This window comes from Bacillus rossius (assembly GCF_032445375.1).
Source record: "Bacillus rossius redtenbacheri isolate Brsri chromosome 9 unlocalized genomic scaffold, Brsri_v3 Brsri_v3_scf9_2, whole genome shotgun sequence".
In the NCBI taxonomy this organism is placed as follows: Eukaryota; Metazoa; Arthropoda; class Insecta; order Phasmatodea; family Bacillidae; genus Bacillus; species Bacillus rossius.
Window position 1 is genome coordinate 28,584,584 of NW_026962013.1, and position 26,640 is coordinate 28,611,223.

Below are 26,640 nucleotides of genomic sequence, written 5' to 3' on the forward strand. Positions count from 1 at the left end.
GTTTTAATTTTAAACCATCTTAAACCTTGACGCAAAACAAATTTTTATACGACCACGTTATTAGTGCAAGGATAAAAAATTGTGTTAAAAAATCAAAAAAAAATATTTAATAATCACTTTAGTTGGCATAATATGAAATTATATTCAATACTGAACGCATTCAGTTAAAAACATTCATAATATTTTTGCTGCATGGAAAATAATAAAATGTTTAATTGATCATTTTGTATTATTGGAGAACATAAAGATGTTACGTACATTTTCTTAAAATGTTCCAGTAGTTTAAAGAATTTTCCAAAATATTTTCATAAGAAATAGGTATTTCGAAATCTACCTACGCCTGAAGGCTGTGTCGAAAGGTATTTTTATTATTTTCAAGCTATTAAACAAATTTATAGCATACTATAACCAGATAATCTTGACAACACTGCAACAACACCGTGACGCAACGAGCGATGAAACTAAACTGATCTTCTGGACGACACAACAACACAGTAGGGCTCTTGAGACAAAACAGTTGCGACATTTTGGGGACTGACATCTGCTCCTATCATCAGGCACAGAAATACGTGTGTGCTGTATATGCATTTAACATTGGAAATCATCTGATTTTGGCTCTTTTTTTTTGTTTTGTGTATTCTTTTATTTGTCCGCTTGAGGTTACTCTATGACATTCGGTGTAAGTTTGCCTACAAAATTGTTTAATATCAATATTCCAAATTGCAAGAATCAATCCAAAACTTAAAATACAAACGGATATTTATTATTTCGAAGTGTAAAGCTGGAGTCACAATGCCACGACCAACACGACACGACGAATCCGATTAGGAGTCGTGCATTGCTCCAGCACGACAGAGTTAATGGCGTAGGATCACAATACCACAACAACATTAACTCTAATATATCTGTCGGCAAGTAATTAAAAACCAAATGAGTCCATAAAATGCAGTTTCTAATGCGCCAAAAACAGTGTAGGCCCTATAAGAACCGTTTATTTCCTGTCGATAGCTGAAGTGCATAACAATGTAACGTTTAGTCAGTCTATTGCAAACGTGAGATTAAGTTTATTTTAGATACAAGGATATAGATATATTAATAAGGGGCAGAAAAATAGTTTCGCTGCTACCAATGCACATAATCTAAGTATATATAACTCAAAGGTGACTGGCTAACTGACATAGTGATCTATCAACGCACAGCCCAAACCACTGGACGGATCGGGATGAAATTTGGCATGCAGGTAGATGCTATGACGTAGGCATCCGCTAAGAAAGGATTTTGATTAATTCTACCCCCAAGGAGATAAAATACCACTCACTGACTCACTCATCACGATATCTCTAAAACTATACACCCGATTGACTTGAAATTTAGCATAGTTACTCATTTTGTGATGTAGACGCTCACTAAGAACGGATTCTGCGGAAATCCGATCCCAAGGGGAGTTTCGGGGGCGTAATATATCAAAATTTCCAGTTTTTGGTAGGACATCACCATGGCAAAGGTTGATGCTTCATTCGTCTCTATGGCAACGACTATTTCATTGTTAGTGCAGTCCTCATCACCGTTGAAATTTTGGCGGGTACTTTAAACTTCACAGTAATGTACCTTATGTTACGCAGGATGACATTTTACGAAAATTAGATCCCATGGGTGGTTAAAACCAGGCAACAGTGGGTACTTTGTCTGCATGAGAACAGGATTTTGCATTGTTCATGCCTTCTGCGTCTCCATGGCAACGGGCATCGCGCGGCAGTGGCGTACCCACAAGGAGGGGCATGTATAATGAGCGGCGCAATAGTGATCTGCCTGTAGACTGCCGTAGCGAAGTACGGGTACATCATTTGTACTTTGCGTGCACGAGTCGGGAAACCATTGGTGCTATTCATTTTCTCTCCGGTACATTATACAGCATTGTAATAAATTTAAACTGAATTTTTTTTAAAATTTACCATTACTGTAAATGGGAGATGTGGCTTAATTTTTTTCCATTAGTATAGCCGTGCGAAGCCGGGTCGGGCAGCTAGTAAAAAATAAACGTAATAAACAGTACAAATGTGGATGTCTGGAGGGGGCTGGAATCTGGGCAGGGACGTAGCAAAGGTGGGGTTGGCGGAAGAGGCTGGAATCTGGGCAGGAACATAGCAAAGGTGGGGGTGTCTGAAAGGGATGGAATCTGGGCAGGAACATAGCAAAGTGAGGGGGGGTCCTGAAGGGGCTGGAATCTGAGCAGGAACATAGCAAAGGGAGGAGGGGTCCTGAAGTGGCTGGAATCTGGGCAGAGACGTAGCAAAGAGAGGAGGGTCCTGAAGGGGCTGGAATTTGGCAGAGACGTAGCAAAGGTGGGGGGTCTGGAAGGGGCTGGAATCTGGGCAGGAACATAGCAAAGTAAGGGGGGGGGTCCTGAAGGGGCTGGAATCTGGACAGGAACATAGCAAAGGTGGGGGTGTCTGGAAGGGGCTGGAATCTGGGCAGGAACATAGCAAAGGTGGGGGTGTCTGGAAGGGGCTGTAATCTGGGCAGGAACATAGCAAAGTGAGGGGGGTCCTGAAGGGGCTGGAATCTGGGCAGGAACATAGCAAAGTGGGGGGGGGTCCTGAAGGGGCTGAAATCTGAGCAGGAACATAGCAAAGGGAGGAGGGGTCCTGAAGTGGCTGGAATCTGGGCAGAGACGTAGCAAAGGGAGGAGGGTCCTGAAGGGGCTGGAATTTGGCAGAGACGTAGCAAAGGTGGGGGGTCTGGAAGGGGCTGGTATCTGGGCAGGAACATAGCAAAGTAAGGGGGGGGGTCCTGAAGGGGCTGGAATCTGGACAGGAACATAGCAAAGGTGGGGGTGTCTGGAAGGGGCTGACATCTGGGCAGGAACATAGCAAAGGTGGGGGTGTCTAGAAGAGGCTGGAATATGGGCAGGAACATAGCAAAGTGAGGGGGGGCTCCTTAAGGGGCTGGAATCTGGACAGGAACATAGCAAAGTGGGGGGGGGTCCTGAAGGGGCTGGAATCGGGGCAGGAACATAGCAAAGGGAGGAGGGGTCCTGAAGTGGCTGGAATCTGGGCAGGAACATAGCAAAGGGAGGAGGGGTCCTGAAGTGGCTGGAATCTGGGCAGGGACGTAGCAAAGGGAGGAGGGTCCTGAAGGGGCTGGAATTTCGCAGGGACGTAGCAAAGTGAGGGGCTCCTGAAGGGGCTGGAATATGGGCAGGAACATAGCAAAGGGGGGGGGTCCTGAAGGGGCTGGATCTGGGCAGGAACATAGCAAAGGGAGGAGGGGTCCTGAAGTGGCTGGAATCTGGGCAGGGTCGTAGCAAAGGGAGGAGGGTCCTGAAGGGGCTGGAATCGGGGCAGGAAGATAGCAAAGGTGGGGGTGTCTGGAAGGGGCTGGAATCTGGGCAGGAACATAGCAAAGTGGGGGGGGGGTCCTGAAGGGGCTGGAATCTGGACAGAAACATAGCAAAGTGAGGGGGGGTCCTGAAGGGGCTGGAATCTGGGCAGGAACATAGCAAAGGGAGGAGGGGTCCTGAAGTGGCTGGAATCTGGGCAGGGTCCTAGCAAAGGGATGAGGGTCCTGAAAGGGCTGGAATCGGGGCAGGAAGATAGCAAAGGTGGGGGTGTCTGGAAGTGGCTGGAATCTGGGCAGGGTCGTAGCAAAGGGAGGAGGGTCCTGAAGGGGCTGGAATCGGGGCAGGAAGATAGCAAAGGTGGGGGTGTCTGGAAGGGGCTGGAATCTGGGCAGGAACATAGCAAAGTGGGGGGGGGGTCCTGAAGGGGCTGGAATCTGGACAGGAACATAGCAAATTGAGGGGGGGTCCTGAAGGGGCTGGAATCTGGGCAGGAACATAGCAAAGTGGGGAGGGGTCCTGAAGGGGCTGAAATCTGGGCAGGGTCGTAGCAAAGGGAGGAGGGGTCCTGAAGTGGCTGGAATCTGGACAGGAACATAGCAAAGTGAGGGGGGGTCCTGAAGGGGCTGGAATCTGGGCAGGAACATAGCAAAGGGAGGAGGGGTCCTGAAGTGGCTGGAATCTGGGCAGGGACGTAGCAAAGGGAGGAGGGTCCTGAAGAGGCTGGAATTTCGCAGGGACGTAGCAAAGTGAGGGGCTCCTGAAGGGGCTGGAAAATGGGCAGGAACATAGCAAAGGGAGGAGGGGTCCTGAAGTGGCTGGAATCTGGGCAGGGACGTAGCAAAGGGAGGAGGGTCCTGAAGGGGCTGGAATTTGGCAGTGATGTAGCAAAGGTGGGGGTGTCTGGAAGGGGCTGGAATCTGGGCAGGAACATAGCAAAGTGAGGGGGGGTCCTGAAGGGGCTGGAATCTGGGCAGGAACATAGCAAAGTGAGGAGGGGTCCTGAAGGGGCTGAAATCTGGGCAGGAACATAGCAAAGGGAGGAGGGGTCCTGAAGTGGCTGGAATCTGGACAGGAACATAGCAAAGTGAGGGGGGGTTCTGAAGGGGCTGGAATCTGGGCAGGAACATAGCAAAGGGAGGAGGGGTCCTGAAGTGGCTGGAATCTGGGCAGGGACGTAGCAAAGGGAGGAGGGTCCTGAAGGGGCTGGAATTTAGCAGGGACGTAGCATAGGTGGGGATGTCTGGAAGGGGCTGGAATCTGGGCAGGAACATAGCAAAGTGAGGGGGGGTCCTGAAGGGGCTGGAATCTGGGCAGGAACATAGCAAAGTGAGGGGGGGTCCTGAAGGGGCTGGAATCTGGGCAGGAACATAGAAAAGTGAGGGGGGGGTCCTGAAGGGGCTGGAATCTGGGCAGGGACGTAGCAAAGGTGGGGGTGTCTGGAAGGGGCTGGAATCTGGGCAGGAACATAGCAAAGTGAGGGGCTCCTGAAGGGGCTGGAATATGGGCAGGAACATAGCAAAGGGAGGAGGGGTCCTGAAGTGCCTGGAATCTGGGCAGGGACGTAGCAAAGGGAGGAAGGTCCTGAAGGGGCTGGAATTTGGCAGTGACGTAGCAAAGGTGGGGGTGTCTGGAAGGGGCTAGAATCTGGGCAGGAACATAGCAAAGTGAGAGGGGGGTCTTGGAGGGGCTAGAATCTGGACAGGAACATAGCAAAGGTGGAGGTGTCTGGAAGGGGCTGGATTCTGGGCAGGAAAATAGCAAAGGTGGGGGTTTCTGGAAGGGGCTGGAATCTGGGCAGGAACATAGCAAAGGTGGGGGTGTCTAGAAGGGGCTGGAATATGGGCAGGAACATAGCAAAGTGAGGGGGGGGGTCCTTAAGGGGCTGGAATCTGGACAGGAACATAGCAAAGTGAGGGGGGTCCTGAGGGGCTGGAATCTGGACAGGAACATAGCAAAGGGAGGAGGGGTCCTGAAGTGGCTGGAATCTGGGCAGGGACGTTGCAAAGGGAGGAAGGTCCTGAAGGGGCTGGAATTTGGCAGGGACGTAGCAAAGGTGGGGGTGTCTGGAAGGGGCTGGAATCTGGGCAGGAACATAGCAAAGTGAGGGGGGTCCTGGAGGGGCTGGAATCTGGACAGGAACATAGCAAAGGTGGGGGTGTCTGGAAGGGGCTGGAATCTGGGCAGGAATTTAGTAAAGGTGTGGGTGTCTGGAAGGGGCTGGAATCTGGGCAGGAACAGAACAAAGTAAGGGGGGGGGGGTCCTGAAGGGGCTTGAATCTGGGCAGGAACATAGCAAATTGAGGGGGGATCCTGAAGGGGCTGGAATCTGGGCAGGGACGTAACAAAGGTGGGGGTGTCTGGAAGGGTCTGGAATCTGGGCAGGAACATAGCAAAGTGAGGGGGGGTCCTGAAGGGGCTGGAATCTGGGCAGGAACATAGCAAAGGGAGGAGGGGTCCTGAAGTGGCTGGAATCTGGGCAGGGACGTAGCAAAGGGAGGAGGGTCCTGAGGGGCTGTAATTTGGGCAGGAACATAGCAAAGTGAAGAGGGTCCTGAAGGGGCTGGAATCTGGGCAGGGACGTAGCAATGGTGGGGGTGTCTGAAAGGGGCTGGAATTTGGGCAGAGACTTAGCCAAGTGGGGAGGGGGGTCCGTACCATTCCCTTATCGGATTTTAATTTTAAAAAAAAATAGTGATGACAGAATAATAAAATCACAGCAACTAAGCTACACAAGGTCACAGAGAGCTTCATTCGGAAGGATTATTGAAATCTTTAAAATTAATTTCCTCCCACATCCTGCCCAACCTGGCTCATAACACAGAAGCGGGAGGAATTTTGTTTGCAAGATGTCTTATTATTTAATGCAGGTTTGCACACAAGCTAGCGGTAAGCATGTATTTCCAAAAAAAAAAATTGTCATGTGGTATGTCATGTATTTAATAATATAAATGTGTGTATGAATTTTTTCAATCGATAATATTAAACAAATGACTTAAGAAATTTTTTTTAAAAATATATAAGATTTTCAGTTTACTTTTAACAAGCAAAATCATTACTTAAATTTACATGTGTAAACGTTGAACATGTGAAATTCCTTGAGATTTTAGTGTGAATACTTTCTTTTAAAACTCAAAAAGAAACATTATTAATAAAAATATGGTATAAAGGTAGTACGGGACCCTGGCTGCGGCCTTGAACTGGATCCTGGGGACGCCACCAGAACTGGCTCCAGCCACTCCCGCGGCGGCGCGGTTAGTGCGTGTCTCGTTCCGCCGCGCGAGGCACGCTCTCTCCCGCGCATGCGCGCCGGGAGCTTTCCACCGCGGCCCAAACACGCGAGCATGCGCAGCAGACCACCACGAGAACTGCTCATTGGCCACTGGGGGGATCCCACTTTTTCACAGACCCCCCTCCCGATCAATCCCGAAAATACCCGAAATTCGCCGCTAGCTCACGCAACTCCGCGGTCGGAATAAAAGAAGTAGAAAAAAAAACATTTTTAGATATTTCGTTACATTGTAACAATTTCAGAGAATTCAAAATGCCACTGATATAACATAATCAACATTTCATTTCAATCACGGTCACATAGACGAGAAAATTCCTACCCCACCTGAAAAAAAAAATAAAGAATTACGGATAGGATTACTTACATTTATATAACACACCCAACCTAACCAACATTTTAGTAATTTTACAACATCAATGCTAAATATTGAGACAAGTTACATGAGACAGGCTAAACAACTAGTTCACTTTCTTGTCTCGTGGAGTTTTGCATATATTCGAATGAAATCGCTTCTGAAAACCTTTTTTAAATATCCATTCAAAAAAATATTGCATCAAACATTGAGGTGGCGTAAAGGAAAGCGACTGAATCAAAATACTGGTGGACCAGGGTTCGAATCCCGGTCATCCTGAGTTGGGTTCTCGCGATGTTTTCTTGATGATGTCACAGACGTTCATGGGCCCAGCAGTGGCCCTAGACTTTGCCGGACCCGGGGCTATTTTTTTTTTTGAGGGCCCTCCCCCAGAAAATTTGAAAAAAAAAAATATATATATCTTCCGAACATTTTTAAACCAACCTCGAACTTAAAATTTCGACGATGGTTTTCTGCTGACTCACCATAGGATATTTTGATATTCTTTCCCTTGGGTCAGTTTTGTAAATGCTCGGCATCCAATTTTCTGGTACAACCACAAAATTATAGGTGGCAGTAAATATATATATTTGAAAGTTTTTTTTTTCTAATACGAAATAATGAATTTAAATGGGTATTGGCCGGCGCATTTAAGTTAACAAGATAATAAAAATGTAATCTTCCTTCCCTATTAACGTCCGCACTTTTAACAGAATACGGGACAGACAAAAATGAACAGAAATGTAAAGCACCGGCGCGTGGCCAGGGGCTTGGCCTGTCTGCGGCCGCCCGTTGTTCGCTTGGGCAGTAGTGTCCGCTTTGCGGTGTTATGCGCATCGAACCGTCCCGCTGTCCGCGAGGAAGTGCAAAAGAAAACATGTCAAACATTTTTTTTTTCAACTCTTTGCACTTTAACCCTTTCAGTCTGTTCGTCCACTGAAGTGGAACGATTTATATATCTCCATGATACATGGAGTTTATCAAACCTTGAATGTGACGATTAAGAAGTACCTACATTCAAGTGGACTTCATTCTTTATGGCCGTGAAATATAATTAATTTTACTTTTATTGATTATAAATATAATTTTACATCAATGTTATAATTATAGCCGAAGTTTATTACATCACAAAAAAATCATGAACACTTACGTTCTTTAAATGATGCACACAATGGGGAATTTTGATTTAATAAAATTTCTTGGACATGCGCCATTGCAGTTTAGCACTATTTGTCATGAAAAAAATAATTCAAGAACGCAAATTAAAGAAATAAAAATTGATAATATTAATCCACAGAGAACAAATTTAAATCAGATATGTCAAACAGATAAACTCAATCATGACCTAAACATGTTTATCTGTTGACATAGCTGATTTAGGCTTGTTCTCTGTGTGTTAAATGTTTTCATTTTTTTTCTTAGTTTGCGTTCTTATTTTTTTTTTCATTTCAAACAGTGCAAAACAGCAATGACGTGTGTCCAAGAAATTTTGTAAAGATGTTTCTTAGCCAGCCAACTGCTGCCTACGCTATTTTATGTTCATTTGTAAACATTTGTAAACGCATGAAAATAACTGCCGATAAGAGTATTTGTTTATACACAGGTTGTGCTAACATCGAAAAGAATTCGGATATTCTTTCGCGACTAAGTTTCTCACTGAATGCAGCCTTTTGAGGTAGTTAAGACTGCACCGGTGAAATTTCGGAAATAGCCTGTATACCGTTCTGCATCTCAACCAGCTGGAACAAAGTCAGCGGAGAGTGGATTACGTTGAGCGTGTTTAGCAGGGGCCTGTAGCTGGTAAATGGGCCCGATTCAACAGAGGCTACACGCTACGCACTGGTGTCGTGAGAAGGCTCTCCCTACCTTTCTGCCGGAACTGTCGTCGAGGAAGGTTTCGCCCCTCAGCGTCAGTCCGCGGTGTCGGCCGAGATACGCCCCCGTCGAACCAACGCGCCACCACACAGCCACACAAAGCACCGACCTTTCCCGCACTGCCGGCGTGAGCCACGTAGCAGCTGCACGTGCGACGGACGAGCCAGCCCGATCCGGACACAGCTCCGCGCATGCGCCTTTCCACGAAAGCCTCGGTTACACTGGACATGTTTTCGGAGGCCCGAAGGCCAACGCACCCTCCTTTCGCCCCTCCCAAATGTGCGCCCTTTAAGGGTTGATTGGGAGTCTGCTTGCAGATCTGTATAGTCCAGAGCCCCTTCCTACTGAAGCTACCAGATCCAGAAAACATGTCCCCTCCACCACTACAGCTCCCGCTGGGCTAGAAGAGTGGCTTCACAGGAACCTGGAGGCTGGTTACACTGGACAGTTCACTAGCCACTAGTACCCGTCGGGGAGAAATTCTTTACTGCCGAGACTGAGACATAAGTTTTCTGAAGTAGTTTTGGGCCCGCCCACTAGATAGTAGCTTGAATAATATATTAATAACATAGCTATCTTGATTACGAGAAATACTAGGCCTAATGCATAAGCTATTATCAGGCAAACAAACCAGTGATAATTAATTCGTTTTATTTTGGTAGCCAATTATGTGTGGCATATCAGAAATTTTGCATATCCTACTAATTTATATATGACATGTTTTTTTTTTATTACGAAACAGCATTTTTCTCGCACAGTCTAATTAACACTTTGGATTTAAACTTCCCGTCCGGTTTTTTTTTTTTTTTTTTCTTGTAGTTATGGGCCCACCCAACAGATAACGTTACATGTCACGCAATACATGGTTGCAATTTTATGTCTCCCTCCTTGTTCGTTGCTAGTACCTGTCATTCCACTCGTATAGAACGACTTCGCTCGGCGTGATCAAGCTGACTCAACTCCCTAGCTCCGATACTAAAGTAGTATAGTTTGGTTCCTTCGGGGTCTGGCTTCTGGTTGTGGTGCCTGGTGCCGACCGCCATCTTGGATTGTGACGTCACGCCAGCCATCTTGGATGACCTTAAACTTTGACCTTGATCTAGAGCCCGGCGGCCATCTTGGATCCTCCATATTGTCTTCCGACATTTTGTTTTTCCAACATTTTTTTGTAGAACTTTCCGCCAATTTTAATTACGACGTCACCATTGCAATTTTAGTTATGGCCGCCATCTTGAAAATATACGTATTTTATGCTAGAAAATCGGGAAAATATTTTAAATTCGTGTAAAATTAATTAAATTTTAATAAAACATTCCGCTATCTTGAATTAAGACATCACCATTTAACATTTCGTTATGGTCGCTATTTTGGTTTCTAGAAACGTTGCATGTTTCGTTACGCCCGCCATCTTGGATGTGAATGCCATCATTGCACATTTAGTTACGGCCACCATTTTTGATTCTAGAGAGCTGAAATTTGTTATGTCCACCATCTTGAAAAATCCGTAACTACTATCAGAAAAAATTGTAACAAATTTATAAAAAATTAATTAATCAAATTTTAATAAAATGTTATTTTAAAAACACCATTTCATGACGAAATCCTCTATTCAAACCTGGTGATGTATTTCCATTAAAATTGGCGATGGATCCTTCCTCGGGAAAGCCATCGCCAGACTGACCTCCCACCACTAATGCCAAGGTGTGTGTGTGTGTATATATATATATATATATATATATATATACACACACTAGCTGCCTGACCCGGCTTCACACGGCTTTACTAATTCTCCCATTTACAGTAATGGTAAATAAAAAAAAATCAGTGAAAATTTATTACAATGCTGTATAATGTACTGGAGAGAAAATGAATAGCACCGATGGTTTCCTGACTCGTGCACGCAACGTACAACTGATGTACCCGTACTTCGCTACGGCAGTCTACAGGCAGATCACTCTTGCGCCGCTCATTATACATGCCCCTCTTTGTGGGTACGCCACTGCCGCGCGATGCCCGTTGCCATGGAGACGTAGAAGGCATGAACAATGCAAAATCCTGTTCTCATGCAAACAAAGTACCCACTGTTGCCTGGTTTTAACCACCCATGGGATCTAATTTTCGGAAAATGTCATCCTGCGTAACATAAGGAACATTACTGTGTAGTTTCAAGTCTGTAAAATATATATACTTGAAAAAAAAAGGGCAATTTTTTATATTTAAAGTACCCGCAAATTTCAACGGTGATGAGGAATGCACTAACAATGAAATAGTCGTTGCCATATAGACGAATGAAGCATCAACAAAGCAACAGCCGTTGCCATGGTGATTTCCTACCAAAAACTGGAAATTTTGATATATTACGCCCCCGAAACTCCCAGTGGACCAAATTGTGAATCTAAACCATCCTCGAATCCCCGTGAACTCACACAAAAAATTTCATCAAAATAGGTCCAGCCATCTAGGAGGAGTTCAGTGAAATACACACGCACACAAGAAATATATATATAAAGATATATATGTGTGTATATATCGTCAGCTAGTATGTTATGTCCGCCATCTTGTTTTCGTCTGCTGGAGACTGCCTTGTTTTCGTTTGCTAGATTGTGCTGCTGCCTTATCAGTATAATTTTCACCCGATAGAGTGCAGTAATTTTTTAGTGCCAGGGCAACCGCATCTTTAAATTTCGACACCATCTTGGAAATCTGTATTTAGTTAGCTATAAATTCGGGAAAAATTCCAAAATTCATTTTAAAAAATCAATCATTAATATACTGATTGATTCGATCGATTCCTGTCCTTGGTTGAATACTTGATTGATGCAAACTATTTATTTTTTGTAAAAATATTAATTGCAATAAATATGGTGGAAAGTCCTAAGAGAAGCTTAAATTCCTCTACTACCAGCCTTCAGTAAGTCTATAATGACATTTGACCACCATATTGGAAATTCATAATTGTTTTACTAGAAATTCGGAGAAAATTTCAAAATCCATAAAACAAATTACGTAATAATGATTGCTTCAATCTATATCCGTCCTTGGTTAGATTCTCGACCAGTGATAAGAGTAACTAAAACTTAAAATCTAATTAAATTCTGTATCCTGTTACACTTCGCCAAGTTTATTAATCATTCTCTCTACGAAAAAAAAAAAAGATTATATACATGATACCGGTCCAACTAGTTAATTATGTTGCCACGTTGCCTAACACGGAAGTATGAAGGTTTTTTTTTTTTCAATGCATGAAATACATTCCAACCAGTTCATGTACAATGCTATACGTATAGGCTAAGTATCTTCGGACCACGAGACCAGGTCATGTATAGGCCAGACGTCTCCGAACCATAAGACCTTTTTCGTCGAAAGTTAATGTAACATATTTCAAGCAGTCAAAAAAAAAGTCATCGAACTGTCAGACCTCAAGTATCGATAAAATCAATTACAAGCAATTACACGAACAGAACATGTTTTATACTTACTGAAGGACCAAGAATCCCTGAAAAATGTTTTATCAAGACCAAGATGATTTGAACCAGGAAATATTCAGAGCTACTACAGACTTGACTATGTATATTTAACGAAAAGGACGTACATTCAGGAAAAAAAAAGAACACACAATACACACAATTGACACACAGTACACAAAATGAATACACAGAACACACACAGTATACAAAATGGATTCACAGTACAGACACAGTACTCGCAATGGACACACAGTAAACACAATGAACGCACAGAACATACACATTACACACATGGGACATTGAATGACACATGCAATGAACACATATTACACACACAAAACATTCAATGAATAAAAAAATATACACATTGGACACACAATGAACACACTGAACTCACAGTACACACTGGACACACAGTACACACAGAACATGCTGGACACACAGTACACACACAGGACATGCAATGGATACACAAAATGGTAACATTCGAGAATCCAATATAGTGTCCGTAACTAAATGTGCAACGATGACGTCATACACATTCAAGATGGCGAGCGTAACTAAACGTGCAACGTTTCTAGAATCCACGATGGCGACCATAACGAAATGTGCAACAGCGATGTCGTAATTCAAGTTGGCGGAATTTTTTATTAAAATTTTATTAATTAAATTTTTATGAATTTAGAAATTTTTCCCGATTTTTTAGCACAAAAATTAGGGATTTTCAAGATGGTGGCCATAGAGAAAATTGTAATGGTGCTGTCATAATTTAAAATGGCAGAAAGTTATAGAAAAAATGGAATCCAAAATGTCGGAATGCGAGACGGCGGATCCAAGATAACTGCCGGGTCAAGATCATCCAACATGGCTTACATGACGTCACAATCTAAGATGGCGGACATCGGCTCCACCTCCACAGCCAGAAGCCAGGGCCAGCTACGGCTATTATATACTACTATCACCAAAACGAATCCTTATTTTTAATACCTATCGAATGCAAAGCGACATCAAGTTTTTTCAGAGGCAACTGGTCTGACGTATGTACGTCAAGAGTAAGTATGTAAACAAACGGGTTCGCGGGCAAGGAGTTACGAAACACAAGAACAGTCGCGAGCAGTCCAAGCGACTTCCTGCGGCATGGAAGCCGGTACCATGCGCCATTGTCTTGTTGGGAATCGTCGGCCGGAGGGAGAAGGGAGGGGGGGGCAAATCACACACGCCTTACGAAACTGGAGCGATCCCATCGCGTTACGTGTACCCACGCGTTCTGCGCCGCTGGGAAATGAGCCGTTTCTCCAGAGGTTCGGTCGACCGCTCTCGTGAAGTGGAGGCGCACGCGAGGAACACTTGGGAGGCCTTCTTTCATTTCTTCCAGATCCGTGGACCGTGCGAGCGAGGGCACGCTGCAGACAAGCCGTGGAGGGGATGGGGTGGGGTGGGATGTGTTCGTTGGGGAGAAGGGGGAGGATGTGGCAGCGTGGCTTTCTCCCGACCACTGCGTGCGGGACTGCTGGGCCTCGCGGAATCCTCCTCGGCCGCAGTCGTCTTCGGGACACAACCCTCGCGCGCGCTAGCACCAGTGGTCGGAGATTGGCGGGCGTCTCAGAAGCCCCACCGGAGTCCTGCGGCCGTCAGCGGCGGTCGAGGTGAGTCCCTCTCCAACGGGACCAAGGCCGGGCGCACACACAACAACGCACACGACGTCACATTCTTGTCCGATAGCAGTTGACTGCCGTGTACTCACTAACAATAAAAGCAACGCACACAGAATCAGAAGAGGCGCGACGCCACAAAACTGTCGCGATCAGACGCGAGGGGACAACGTCAAATTGACTTCTCAAACTTCGTCGCGAGCGGACTGTCTGATGGCTTGTGTTCTGCGCATGCGCGAGCATAAAAAAATTATCACACCGAAGCCACACCGTAGTTGATTGTTAATTTCAATTTAGTAAATACTCATTTGTAAAGTATTTTAATAGACTTTCCCTAGTATGTAACTGGATGCAGATTCTAGAAACGTTGCACGTTTAGTTACGCCCGCCATCTTGAATGTGTATGACGTCATCGTTGCACATTTAGTTACGGACACTATTGGTATAGTTAGTACAGGGAAGGCCTATTTTATTATAATCCATATTTTGAAGGAGTATCGCGACAACAATTTGTTTTCAAGAGTGCGGGAAGAAATAACATAACGAAAATACATGCGTTGCGTCTTGTCTAATTATATGTGCGCCCAGCCTAAGAATGCGGCCTTTATTGTACGCAGCGAACCGAAGAACCGACCTGCGTTTGCGTGGTCGGATGTAGGTACGCCTCGCTTTCGGGTTTCAAGGGGTTGTGGGTTTGAGTCCCGCTTAAGGCATGGGCGTAAATTTGAGTTTTGTCTTTGTTAAAAGGTTTTCACGACAGTGCTCTTTCTTCCAGTGTAACTTTACTGTGTTCAAAAGTGATACATGGCCCAATAAACATTTTTAAAAAAAATATGTGAGTGAATCTTTTAGTACTCGCCAGAAATGTGTAACATCTAATTTCGGTAACGAGCAAATCCATGTGTTCTCATGTTGCAAATACACTTATAATTAGAAACTAGGACACAAAATTTAACTTATAATTTTTTTAAATAATGCAAGCGTGATAAATATACACGCAAATTGTGTTTTCAGTTATATTTCTTGACGTGAATCACACGTAGTTTACGCACCCGCCGCTAGAATTCGTTGCCGAAGCAGCTACCTCAGCTATTGAATCATTTGATTAGCAGACCGAAATTTAAAATGATATAATGAAAAGGCTCCGATAAAAGCGAAAAATACAAAAAATAAATAAACCCCGGTTTTAGAACTGATTTTTGACAAGAAATTTTTATTAAAATATTGCCCATCTTATTAAAATTTGTTAAACAATTAATACTATAAAGTTTCCCTTTGGCTTTGTGAACTTTGTTTAGCGCCATCCGCCACAGATGGCAGCACCGTGGTAACACATTTCCATTCCATGCGACTTATATTCCGCTCACGAAATTATTCCTACCAAATGCATTGTATCTAGAGCTAAGATGTTACACATTTTAAAAAAATCCAAAGGTCATTAATGCTACTCGAGGAAAAATACACGTAGATAAAACCTTTGAATATATATACTGTATAGAAGTCGCCAGCCCAGGTTAAAACTTCTAATACGGTTTTGAGGTAGTTGGTTAATTCACCGCCGCAATCGCCACCATCTCTAGGGCATCGACTTGTGGTGGTCCCTAGCGGACGTCTCGAACTCTTCAAACACCCCTTCCCCCTCCCGTTGAACGACGTTGAGCTGCAGTGAATGATGGAAGAGGGGAGCGGGGAATGACAGCGGGCGACAGCGCTGCGCTCTAACGTGTAAATAACAACTAAGACGATACAGGGCGTTACGGCAGCGCACTGCAGCGGTGAAGTTCCCAAGCTGCTCATCATAAGCTTCTGAAAAACGTAGAGTAAATCCTATCCACTCGCGACTTCTATACAGTATATATATTCAAAGATAAAACAGAAACAGACAAAACAAAATCGAAATCCATTCATTCACTGCGGCTTAAAGGTATAAATTCAATCAACAGTGTTCATCAGTCATAACTTGTTATAAAATGTTAGCGAATGTGTCATAATAGGAGAGGATTTTATGTAATGAGAAAATACCAAAAATTAAATATGTATATATAATTTTTTTTTTAACAGATGAAGTGGTAAGACACTGCACTCACATTCCAATAAATACTGATTTCTGCTTTGCATGATTCCCCAAAATCGCTTATGTAAATTGTAGGGTTGGATACGTTATATGCCTCGTCGTAGTTTACAAGACGCTAAGCCAAGTACAAGAAAATATATTTTTAGACAACTTACTTACCAAGTGCATGATTAATCCCCGCCATCTTTTTTCTTAGTTCGTGTGTTAACATTACGTTTTATTTGCCCGAAAGTGCATGGGATCTAGTTTGGTACACTTTTCGAAGCTGAGGTTCTTTGAACCTGAGTATTTAAATAGACGTTTATATTGTTGTCACAGTGGAATAAATTATTTCCTTCGAACACTTACAAGCCATGTTAGAATGTAAAAAAAAATTAAATACTTGGGACACTATTATTAATGCACCGTGATAAAACATTTTACCAAGCACACAAAATATTAATAATATGGAAAGTGCGACAAATTAATAGAACAGGGATCTCCAACAAATTTTGGCCCAACCGTTCCAGAAGCACTCAAATGAAAATTTCCTGCTCCCATAGGGAACCGAGCACTGAACATCCATGCTACCGCGCCTGATCTATATATTTCAGTTAATTACATGTTTTATTGTTTATATTTTTATTGACACGCTGCGACACAAATCAAAGGTATTTTTTTGGGGAAGGAATTGATCACGGCACTGGTTTCGAGAAAACTGCAATCAGAACAGGTCGAAAGGGACACATACGAACCCATACTATATGCAATGAGAGCCTTTTTGTTTTGTCAAAACACCACCTCAATCCGTTTTCAAAAATAAAATACCTTACATCCAAAAATTTCATTTGAAGTTCCAAGTCTAAATTGCTAGTTACTTAAAAATTATATGTCTTTGCGTCTTTGTAACAGCACGTTTCTGAGAGTTTCATAGCTTTTAGTTATCGATGCACATCATCAAGTCAATAGCCAAACGGCTGGGCGCTAAGGGCGATACTGGCTCGTACATCATGTGTCTATTCGCCTCTACGCGCGAGACACTGAACTGGCGTACGGTCTTCGCCTAGGTGACCCTATCATTTTAAGGAGAAATGTTAGAGATAAAGGTTCCTGCACGTCCCTAGTCTGCTGAAAATAGTGTGTCCCAAATGTTTTACGCTTGAAATCGCCCGCGAAAACACCTGTTTTATCCTTTAAACGCCGTCAAAACAATACACGTTAAAAACTAAAACCGCGAGACTAAACTATCAAAGTCGATCGCTGCAAATTAGCCTGGAAACCTGATGGTGAGTTAACTTTAGGAACTCCTCACACTCCACGACTTCACTAAAACAGAGCGACATGCGCGCTTACATAACGAATGCAACAGGAGACATGTAATGAGTAGATACAGTAAAAGGTTCTACGGTTCAGCACACACTTTAACTGGCTCTTAAAAACTGTTCATAATGAAACACCTTTGATAAATCTCGAGCGGTTTGTAAATTGCGCCTGGACACCCGATGCTCGGCATGTAGTTTTGCAGCACAGAATGTGGCTGGAAAAGAATCGGGGGAGGGGAGAATATTTTCCACGGATTTCAGTCCGGTGCAAACCAATTATGCTTCAAAAGCTAGCGAATCGACCTAATACAACCTCATCTCCACAGTTCACGTCCGTGCCTCCATCTGGTGGTTGCCGTTAGACACGAAGGCGGATGGGCAACTCCCCCGTTCTTAATTGCCCACGCTAGAGTGACCGGGGATAAACACCACTCTCGAGTCTCCACTTTCCACTAGAAACTGCGTGTATCATTACCTACACTGCGCGTGCGAGGGTGGAGGTGGAGGGGAGAAAATGTTCTACATCTACTACATCAAAGAAATGCAATAAATTGTGCAGTCAGGGCCTAATAGAAAAACTTTGGAGGAATCCTTGTAAACTCTTGAGTTTCGAGATTTTTTTTATGCCTGAGTTTACGCCCCGATATTAGGGGACGAAAATTACAAGTATACTTCTAATAGAATTCATTGGAAACCTTACAAGTTATGCCAGTGTTTTTCAATCTGTGGGTCGCGACCCCGAGGGGGGTCGTGAAGCCTTACTCGGGGGGTCGCCGGCTGAAGCTAATAATGCTGACTCGTTAACACTGGATGCCTGAAAATAAACCAGACAATATAAAAGTGAATAGCCAATAAAAAAAAATAAGTACGCGGAACCTTTGCACACCAAAATGAAGTACAATAAAAAGTTGTATGCAAACAACAAAGAAATAAACATCATAAAACATCAACAGTAAAAACAGCAACAGAATAGACTCGACTTGAACTTATCGCTAGCGTTTTGAGGGTCTTAACAACACTTTGTGGAGACTAGGGAAACACTATTTTATTACCTGAATCATAGTATTTTGCTGCTGACTAAGAGCTTTCAACTTTCGTTCAAAGAAATCCAACGGCTTATCAGCTTCTTTTTTATGCTTGTTTGTGAGATGCCGCATAAGCTTTGACTGTTTCATACTCTCACGTGATAACCATCGCCACAAATTACACATTGAGGTTTATTATTTATGACTGTAAACCCGTGTCTCAAATAACTGTCATCGTAATGTCTTTTTTTTCTTTTTTTTTTGGGGGGGGGGGGGTGTTTGTTTCACCACCACCGCTATTGACACTCGTACCAGATGTTGAAGGCTGCGATCTTTTGAGAAACTTATCCACTTTACAAACGCGCCGAGCAAGTAAAAAACAAAAGAATGACGTCCGTACTCATCGGTGACTACGCTTAACTGGGTGAGATGAGAGTTGAAACAAAAGAACATTGCGGGCGGCGGCGGGTGGCGCGCGCGGGTCGCTTCCTGTCGCCGCAACGACAATGCGGCGTGGCAACGTGGCCGTCGCCGACGCAGTTTGGCCCGCGCGAGTTGGCGTCCAAGTTAAGTCGCACGTAGCCTTACCAACTTACCTCGTACTTACTTTCAAAACTCTCGCGGCTTCCTGCAGAGTGTAGATCCGAATAATAGATAATTGTACCAAAATATAAAATACCATTAACGTAGTCTTTTAATTAAATAATTTCTTTGTCTTTCTGTGACACAAGGGGGTCGCCGGGGTCGCGAAATCCAAAAGATTGAAAAACACTGAGTTATGCGATACGTATGCATCACATTTACAGGTTGGGGCTGTGTGTAATTTGACACCCCGATTACATATGTACCTGAAATCACAAAAAAAAAAAAACACTATTGTTATTAAAAAAATAATAAATAATTGAATACAAATAAAAGGTATTTTCGTACGCCATTGAGTCCGGGGTTTTCTGTTAGATCCCGGCAAGGGTAATTTAATAAAAATTAAAATTTTATTTTAAAAATAATAAAATGTTTTTTTTTCTTACGTCATGGACAAGGGCACGTGTTCATAAAATTTTCAAAAAATTTACACATTTATATATTGACTGACTAGATCGACTCCAGTCCTTGGGAAATATACATAGCAGGCCATCGCTTTTTGTACACCGTGTAGAGATGGGCTGTGAAATAGCAACCTGTTAGCTTTTAACGGCATGTGAAATAGTACAATGGAACGTTGCTAGTTTTTCCCATATAACTACCATTTATGTTGTGAAATAATAGCACTATCAGAATGTCGTAAACGGTAATTTATTAATCTATTTTACAGCATCGTGTGAGTGAACATATGGCTATTTACTACGTCGTATCGGCCAAAATAGGTATTTTAACTGGAAGCCAGCCATTGGAATTAACCCTTTTTTTTATTATTCACTTGGTGCGCAGATATGTGCCAAACCAGCTAAATGTGTTTTCTATGAGCAATTCTTGAAATTGTAAATTCTTTCTCGAAAACAACATAAACGATTTTTATTATAGCTACAAATGAAAATTACTGGATTGAAAAATATATCTGCCTAGTTCCTAGCAACAGGAAATCCTATATTTATTCAATTAAGTATTTTCCTTAAAAAATATATAGAATCTTTTAATTTTAAATAATGTAAAAATAATAAGTTTTTAAGGTAGCCTTCAGTCCTTAATGTCAAATATTCTGTATCTTTTCCTAACAAAACAAGATTAAAAACAGGTACAGGAATCGGTAGCAATAATATCAGGCTGCTACTTGGAACTCACAGCTATACCCATCTCTAACACCGTGTTATAACGAAAGTGTTTTTTTTTTATAGCATTTCCTAAATTTCATTACCGACATAGTTTCAAAAATTCAAAGGTCATTGCGATATACAGAGCCAGGCTTTGTTTTTGCTACTGGTACATACTGAGTGCCGTTCATTATTTCTCGGGTGAGATAATAAAAATTTATTTGAATTATAAGTATGGTTTCAAATGTGACAAAATTAATTACAGCTAAATATTATGATATATAAAATAATAGTCGCGATATTATTATTATTATTATGGGGTCAGATTTTTATCTCTAAATCACTTGTATACAACCCACGACCCGCATACATGTTCCAGCTAGCATTTTTTTTTATTTAACCTCCAAAAGTACCTACTACGTCTAAAAACAATGACGTCTAGTGGCACTTTACCGACTGTCTACTGGATGCATTTTACAACTAAAGAAAGAAATCTCGCCTGAATTCGTACCATGACTCAAAAGAGAAACATGAATTAAAATAAAACATTTAATACTTTTATCATATTATTCATCAATATAATTTTTATCACATATAAAGATGACATTGATATGTTTAAAACATGTTTTACTTAAATGCAATTTGATTGTTTTTTCTTTCGTCTTCTTGCGAAGTAACGGCAAATAAATCATCGTGGGAAAAATAAAGTATTCGTGACACTGATTATTCATTACGGTCCGCGCCACTTTGGCTGCGGAAACAATTGGTCCTTGATTATGCAAAGGTTGAAGACCATTGCTAAGTTATGATGCAAAATGTTAAGGTCCAGCGTGGTACTATATATCCACCTTATCACTACTAAAAACACTTTGCATGCACGCAGAATGCGAGTTACGACAGTTACAACGTTCGCATGTCACTTCGCGAATTTGTGCGTCAGTGTCTGAAGGAAGGCGACGAGAACTTGACTCTCCAAACCGAACGATATCGATTCACTAATCATCTGAGATACGATTAGATTAGTTGCGAAAGCTCAATGGTTTGCAGGTAAAATTGGCGGCTACGACCACAAAATATGTTTAGGAAATTAATATTAGCCGCTACCATTCTCTAAGGAACACTGAACAAATTTTCCAAAAGAAAAAAAGTTTCGTACTTAAAATATCATTAACCTTAAATTTAAACACTATAATATTGTACCAAAATAGATCCTCATACAACGGTCTATCCTGAAATTTTGTTAAGTACAGCATCAATATAAAATTTTTAATTAGAATATTATATGAATTTTCTGTTTTATTACCTTTAAGTAGCAGTTTTATTTTTTCGTTTAATTCTGTGACTATAGCAAAACATCACTCTGCATTATTTAAAATAATTTAATTTTAGAATTATTTATTTTATTTCATCATTTACTGTTTTATTAATGTTTTTTTAACATATTTAATTTTTTGACAGATGCACGAGACACTACTACTTCTCCTGACCACGGCACTCTTAGGCCGCACATCATCTGGCAATGAGGCCATACCCACCAACGTAACTGAAAGAATCGTCAAGTTTAGAGACACTGCTCTTTGTGGCAAAATACTAAATGCCAACATTGACTGCGCTCTTCAAAAAACTAATGAGCAACCAATCACCGAACAAACAACTGCTTCTCAGCTGGACGAACAACAAGAAACCACAACTTCACTCTGCGTCAATCCCGAAAATCACACAGAACTCTGTGGAAATTCGGAAGCCACCTCGCAGAACGAAGTGAAAGATGAAAGCAGTTCCACCGAAGCTGTGGCGTCGACCACGAGTGTCAATGATTTGCAGGCAGAGGAAACCTTCCATACGTTCTCCGTAGCTTTGCCACCTTCCGAGATCATTATAAATGTGGAAAAAACTGCCAGGAGGGCATCCAAACCAAAAATAAACCAAGCCTTATTCTCCTTGAACGCTGCTCAAAGACTCGCGGCCATACGCGCACCACCGCCGACAAATAAATTCCCTTCAACCCAATTCGAAGTGATGAAGTCGATCGAAATTCCATTCGACAGCTCTCAGTTTCAAATAAACAACGCTGCAGAAGGCCTGCCAGTGCCTGCCCATAGTGACCAGGTACCTGTGATCTACAAACGCGCGAGACTGGAACCTATGGAAAACATACTCCAGCGCCGAGACTGCAATGAGGCCAACGGGCAGAACCAAAGACGACACATAAGTGGCAGTTCAACATGGGTGAATTCAAATGCTAAGCAGTGCAAATTAACAGACGAAGAAAATAATAAATTATCATCACAAAATCAACTCCCAGACTACTTCGATTTCAACAGCAGAACGTTAATCGGGAATAATATGGTACGGCAGATGAATGAAAAAAGTATATTTGGTGTAAAAGAACCACGGTTAGCAGAGATTCCAGATGAGGAATTGAAAGAAAATCACTCTGAGCCTTATGTCAACATCGAAGAAAATTCATTCTCAAAATCACCCACAACTTCCACAGTCACTGAAGACATCTACAACACTTTAACTTCACCAAAGCCTCCAACAAGGACGCACAGGAGACGAAACAAAAATGACATTTACAATCCCAGTAATACAAGAAATTTTTACAGGAGCAGATTCAGAAAAAATCAAGGAAACATGGAAAGCAATACCAGAGATGATATAGAGTATGGCCAGAGCATTGGCAGTTCGACTACAACAGAGGTCAACACTAGGTCTAGACCGAAGGAGGGTCAAAGTAGATTTCGCAAACCTAATATTGATTTTGGTACCAGAAATCAAAGTTCGCCGCAGGTGTCTTCGACAGTTAGAACATACCCTGGGCGCTCCCAAAGGAGAAGAACCAGAACTACAACTGAGATGTCGCCAAGAAGTCACTCTACGACACCAAGCAATAAACATGCTGAAGAGGAACTCTCGATCTCACCGACACGACCAAGCCACGTTAAAACCTCACAAGAAGCAAATACAGAATCTCACGACTTCCAGCCACAACACCAAACATTACCACCGAGAACACAATTGCAAAACCACCACGAGTCATCAACACAGTCAACTACTCCGAGACCTCGTGGCACTAGGAAATACACCGAACATGAAATTTTCCAAACAGAGCTTCCTGTAAGTGTGCATAGTACTATACAAACGTCAAGAAAACTCAACAGAAATCCAGAGTTACAGTCAGAAAACCAGCAGCGACCTTATCAACAACAGGTACAAGCTCAACATCAACAGCAAAAGCAGCAAGGGCAGCACCAAAAACAACACAGGACAAGGCAGCAACAATGGCAACATCAAGAACTACAGCAGCTTGAGCATCGACAGAATAAACAAGAAAAGCAACGACAGCAGCAAGAGCAACAGACAGAGAATCAACAGCAGCAGCACCAAAAACAACAACAGCCAGAGCAGCAAGAATGGCAACTTTGGCAGCAACAACGACAGCAGCTAGAACAACCTGAGCATCAACAGCAGCAAAAACAGCAATCATGGGAGCAACAATGGCAGCAGCAAGAACGGCAACGGTATCACCAACAATGGATTCAACCACTTAGTTCCAAACTTCGAAGTGGAGAGCACACACTCGATGTTTTCACTGAAGTACAGGCTCCCGAATTCGGCACCCATCGTGATGTATTCACAAATACACAAACTAAACCCGGCAGGACCAATCGTGGGCAAACACAATACCACGAATCACTCAGCAATGACCAGTTTCTCCGTGTGTTCCATCCTACAGCAGGTTCTACGAGCTTCACCCATCATGGCAGTATCCCCACAGTGGATCAGAGGGGGCAGACCCAGAATATTCTGCTCGTCAGCTACCACCATGATACAACTGCACCACCAGCATTAGTAAAGCCAGTGTACCAGAGGCATGGACCCAGTTTCTTCTTCTAATGTGTTTCAGAAAAGTGTGACACTCAAAGTAACAAAGGGAGATTGATATGCGTCAGTAAATGATGATCAAATGACACTTTTGAATTGGAGTTTCCTGAATATGTTTGTCATTAGTGGTAATCATTAATTTTTTTTTACAATTGTGCAATGATTCCTTTATGTATTTATTTACTCAGTATTTAGTCTTTGTAATATTAATTTCTAAGCTTAAACAAAGATTAAAGACTTGAACAGTTGATTAAGAGCAAAGGTTGTTAAAGCTAATTTATTTATCATAATATTATCTTTGAACTTTTCTAGAGTAAATATGGATATATATCAGCCCATTGCACCAGTCATTTTGCACAGAGATTTTTCTATAACCCAGTTTGTCACAATAATTATCCAAATAAATGCTGCCAACCATAAAAATTACTTGAACTTTGGAGGAATTTTGTCTAGTATAATGTAAATAAGATTGACAATTGTGCAAGATTTCAAAACCATCAAAACTTCAAAATGTTTTCCGACACAATTTAACCATGACATATAGTTATACAAATACAGTTAAGCATACAGTTTAAACAAACACATGCTCTTCTACAGCCACTACTGCACATGATGATATACCTCCTACAGCCGGGCTAGAATGCTGAGCACAGCGTAGATTAGCAATAAAACCTGCCACAAATTGCACTATCTCCCAACAGCTGCAAACTGCTTCCATGGAATCTTTGTTATATAAAAAAATTTCAGTAAAGCTTTATAAATTGTTTGATTAAAAAAAAATGCCTTTCGATCATAACACTCATCTAGTACTCGAAGCCTTCTAACATAATAAGAGTTGATAGGCATTCAAATATTTTGGATGTTATAACTATTTTGTTCGTCTAATTAGCTAAAGATACATGATGAAGGGATGGGTTAGTGTAAATCCAGCCTAGCTTTTGAGTTAGATTTAATTAATATTTAAGAGTTCTGTGTATTGTAACCCTAATTTATTATAACTGTAATTATTTTTATTCAAGATGAGAAAAATTATCATATAAATTTTATTATTACTATATTTTATGAAGCAAAAAAATCAAATTTAAACTAAAATAAAATATTTTTTACTGTCTTTGTATCATAAGTCTTTCCCTATGAATAAATACTGTAACTATAAAGTTATATGAAAATTTGTCTCCATGTTGCAGCCAAAAAAAAATATATAGACAGGAATATTTTAACTGTATTAGTGATATAAAATAAATTTTCATTTTAAGAATACTAAATACATTATTAACTATCCAACCCCAGTGATAATTGTCATGGAAAAAATTATAAAAGGAAATGTTTTCAAAACAGATTAACGAAGAAAAATAAAATTTTCATTAGGTTTACAGTTTTCATGTACTGACTCATGGACCTAAATTCCAGGGGCAAGAGGGGCCCAGCTCCCCCTGGAATTAAGAAGCCCCTCACTGAAGGAACTCGCCTGTGCTTGCAAAAGCGTGACTGTGAAACAGGTTTTATGTAATAACTATGTTTTATGGAAAACTTTCTGTATATTTTTAAGTTTTCTTCTTATTGCATACATGTAGGTCAAAATATGGGCACAATACAACATACAAGCATCATATCTAGAGATGTCATATCAGTTAATCCTAAGTGCAAAACTGGCCGTGCAGGCCCCCTCTGGAAATTTCCACTGCCCTCCCTTGCGAATCCTACAGATATGTGCCCTTACACTCACTAATACAAAAAAAATTCAGAACTAATTTTTCTCTGTGAATTAAATTCTTCATGGGCAGTTTAAAAAATAGTGCTTTTTTTTTTTAAATATGAGACAGATTCTATGCCAACTTGCTTATACCTGAACTTTCTGTCTGCAATTGGTTGTCTGTAATAAAAGTTCCTTTTTTCAACATCAAGTTCACTGGGTCATGTTTTTCACTATCACTACCATGCCAAGCAAAAACTACCTGTAGGTCATAGAATTAATGTAAGTTACAAGCTTTGATAGCACAGATAATTTAAATTTAACACTTATAAAGTGAATGTTTTACATAGTAGTAGTATGATTTGCTACTTAAAAACTAGTGTCTTAACATGACTCCTTACTTCCAAAGTTTGTCATCAAAATGCATAAAAACTGTAAGTTTGTCTCGACTATAGCATACTTCTTTTATACAGTGTACATTTTTTTATCATTAGAAACAGCAGACACTATGTAGTTTCGTGCCTTCTCATCCATCATCATCCATGAAAAAAAAAAGTAATTTCAGCAAAAAATTTTACAGGTCATTGCAGATGTTTATGAAACCCAATCATAAGCCTATTGATACACCATACAGCTGCTCCTCCAATGAACATGTCACTCGAGAACACATCTGTCGCCATCCAGCTATCAGCGAAGCAAGCGGAAGACAGCTGGTGCCCACAAACTGATGCTTGATAAAGACAAACCACACCTTGGATCGTGGAGGAAGTAAGGGTAGGTGAAACAGTGCGGCCACTTGAACTCATCCTCAACTACGCACTATGTCACCATGATCACACCGCCCAGTCTACACGTAGCATGCTTGTAGGGATTCCATGCGGAGAAAGTTAATTTACACCTTTTGAATAATAAGTAACCGCAAAGTGTAAGAACGCT

General features: G+C 41.9%; 1 protein-coding gene across 1 annotated transcript; it reads left to right on the forward strand.

Annotated features, from left to right (window-relative positions):
* Positions 1–13,843: 13,843 nt before the first annotated feature.
* On the forward strand, positions 13,844–24,272 carry LOC134542888 (putative uncharacterized protein DDB_G0271606). The gene is made up of 2 exons (XM_063387473.1): positions 13,844–13,969; positions 21,582–24,272. The coding sequence occupies exon 2, from the start codon at positions 21,582–21,584 to the stop codon at positions 24,021–24,023; it is 2,442 nt and encodes an 813-aa protein (XP_063243543.1). The 5' UTR covers positions 13,844–13,969; the 3' UTR covers positions 24,024–24,272.
* The last annotated feature ends 2,368 nt before the right edge of the window (positions 24,273–26,640 follow it).

Excerpts from the sequence above, each read along its gene's own strand:
- LOC134542888 (XM_063387473.1), top strand. The coding sequence starts at position 21,582 with ATGCACGAGACACTACTACTTCTCCTGACCACGGCACTCTTAGGCCGC.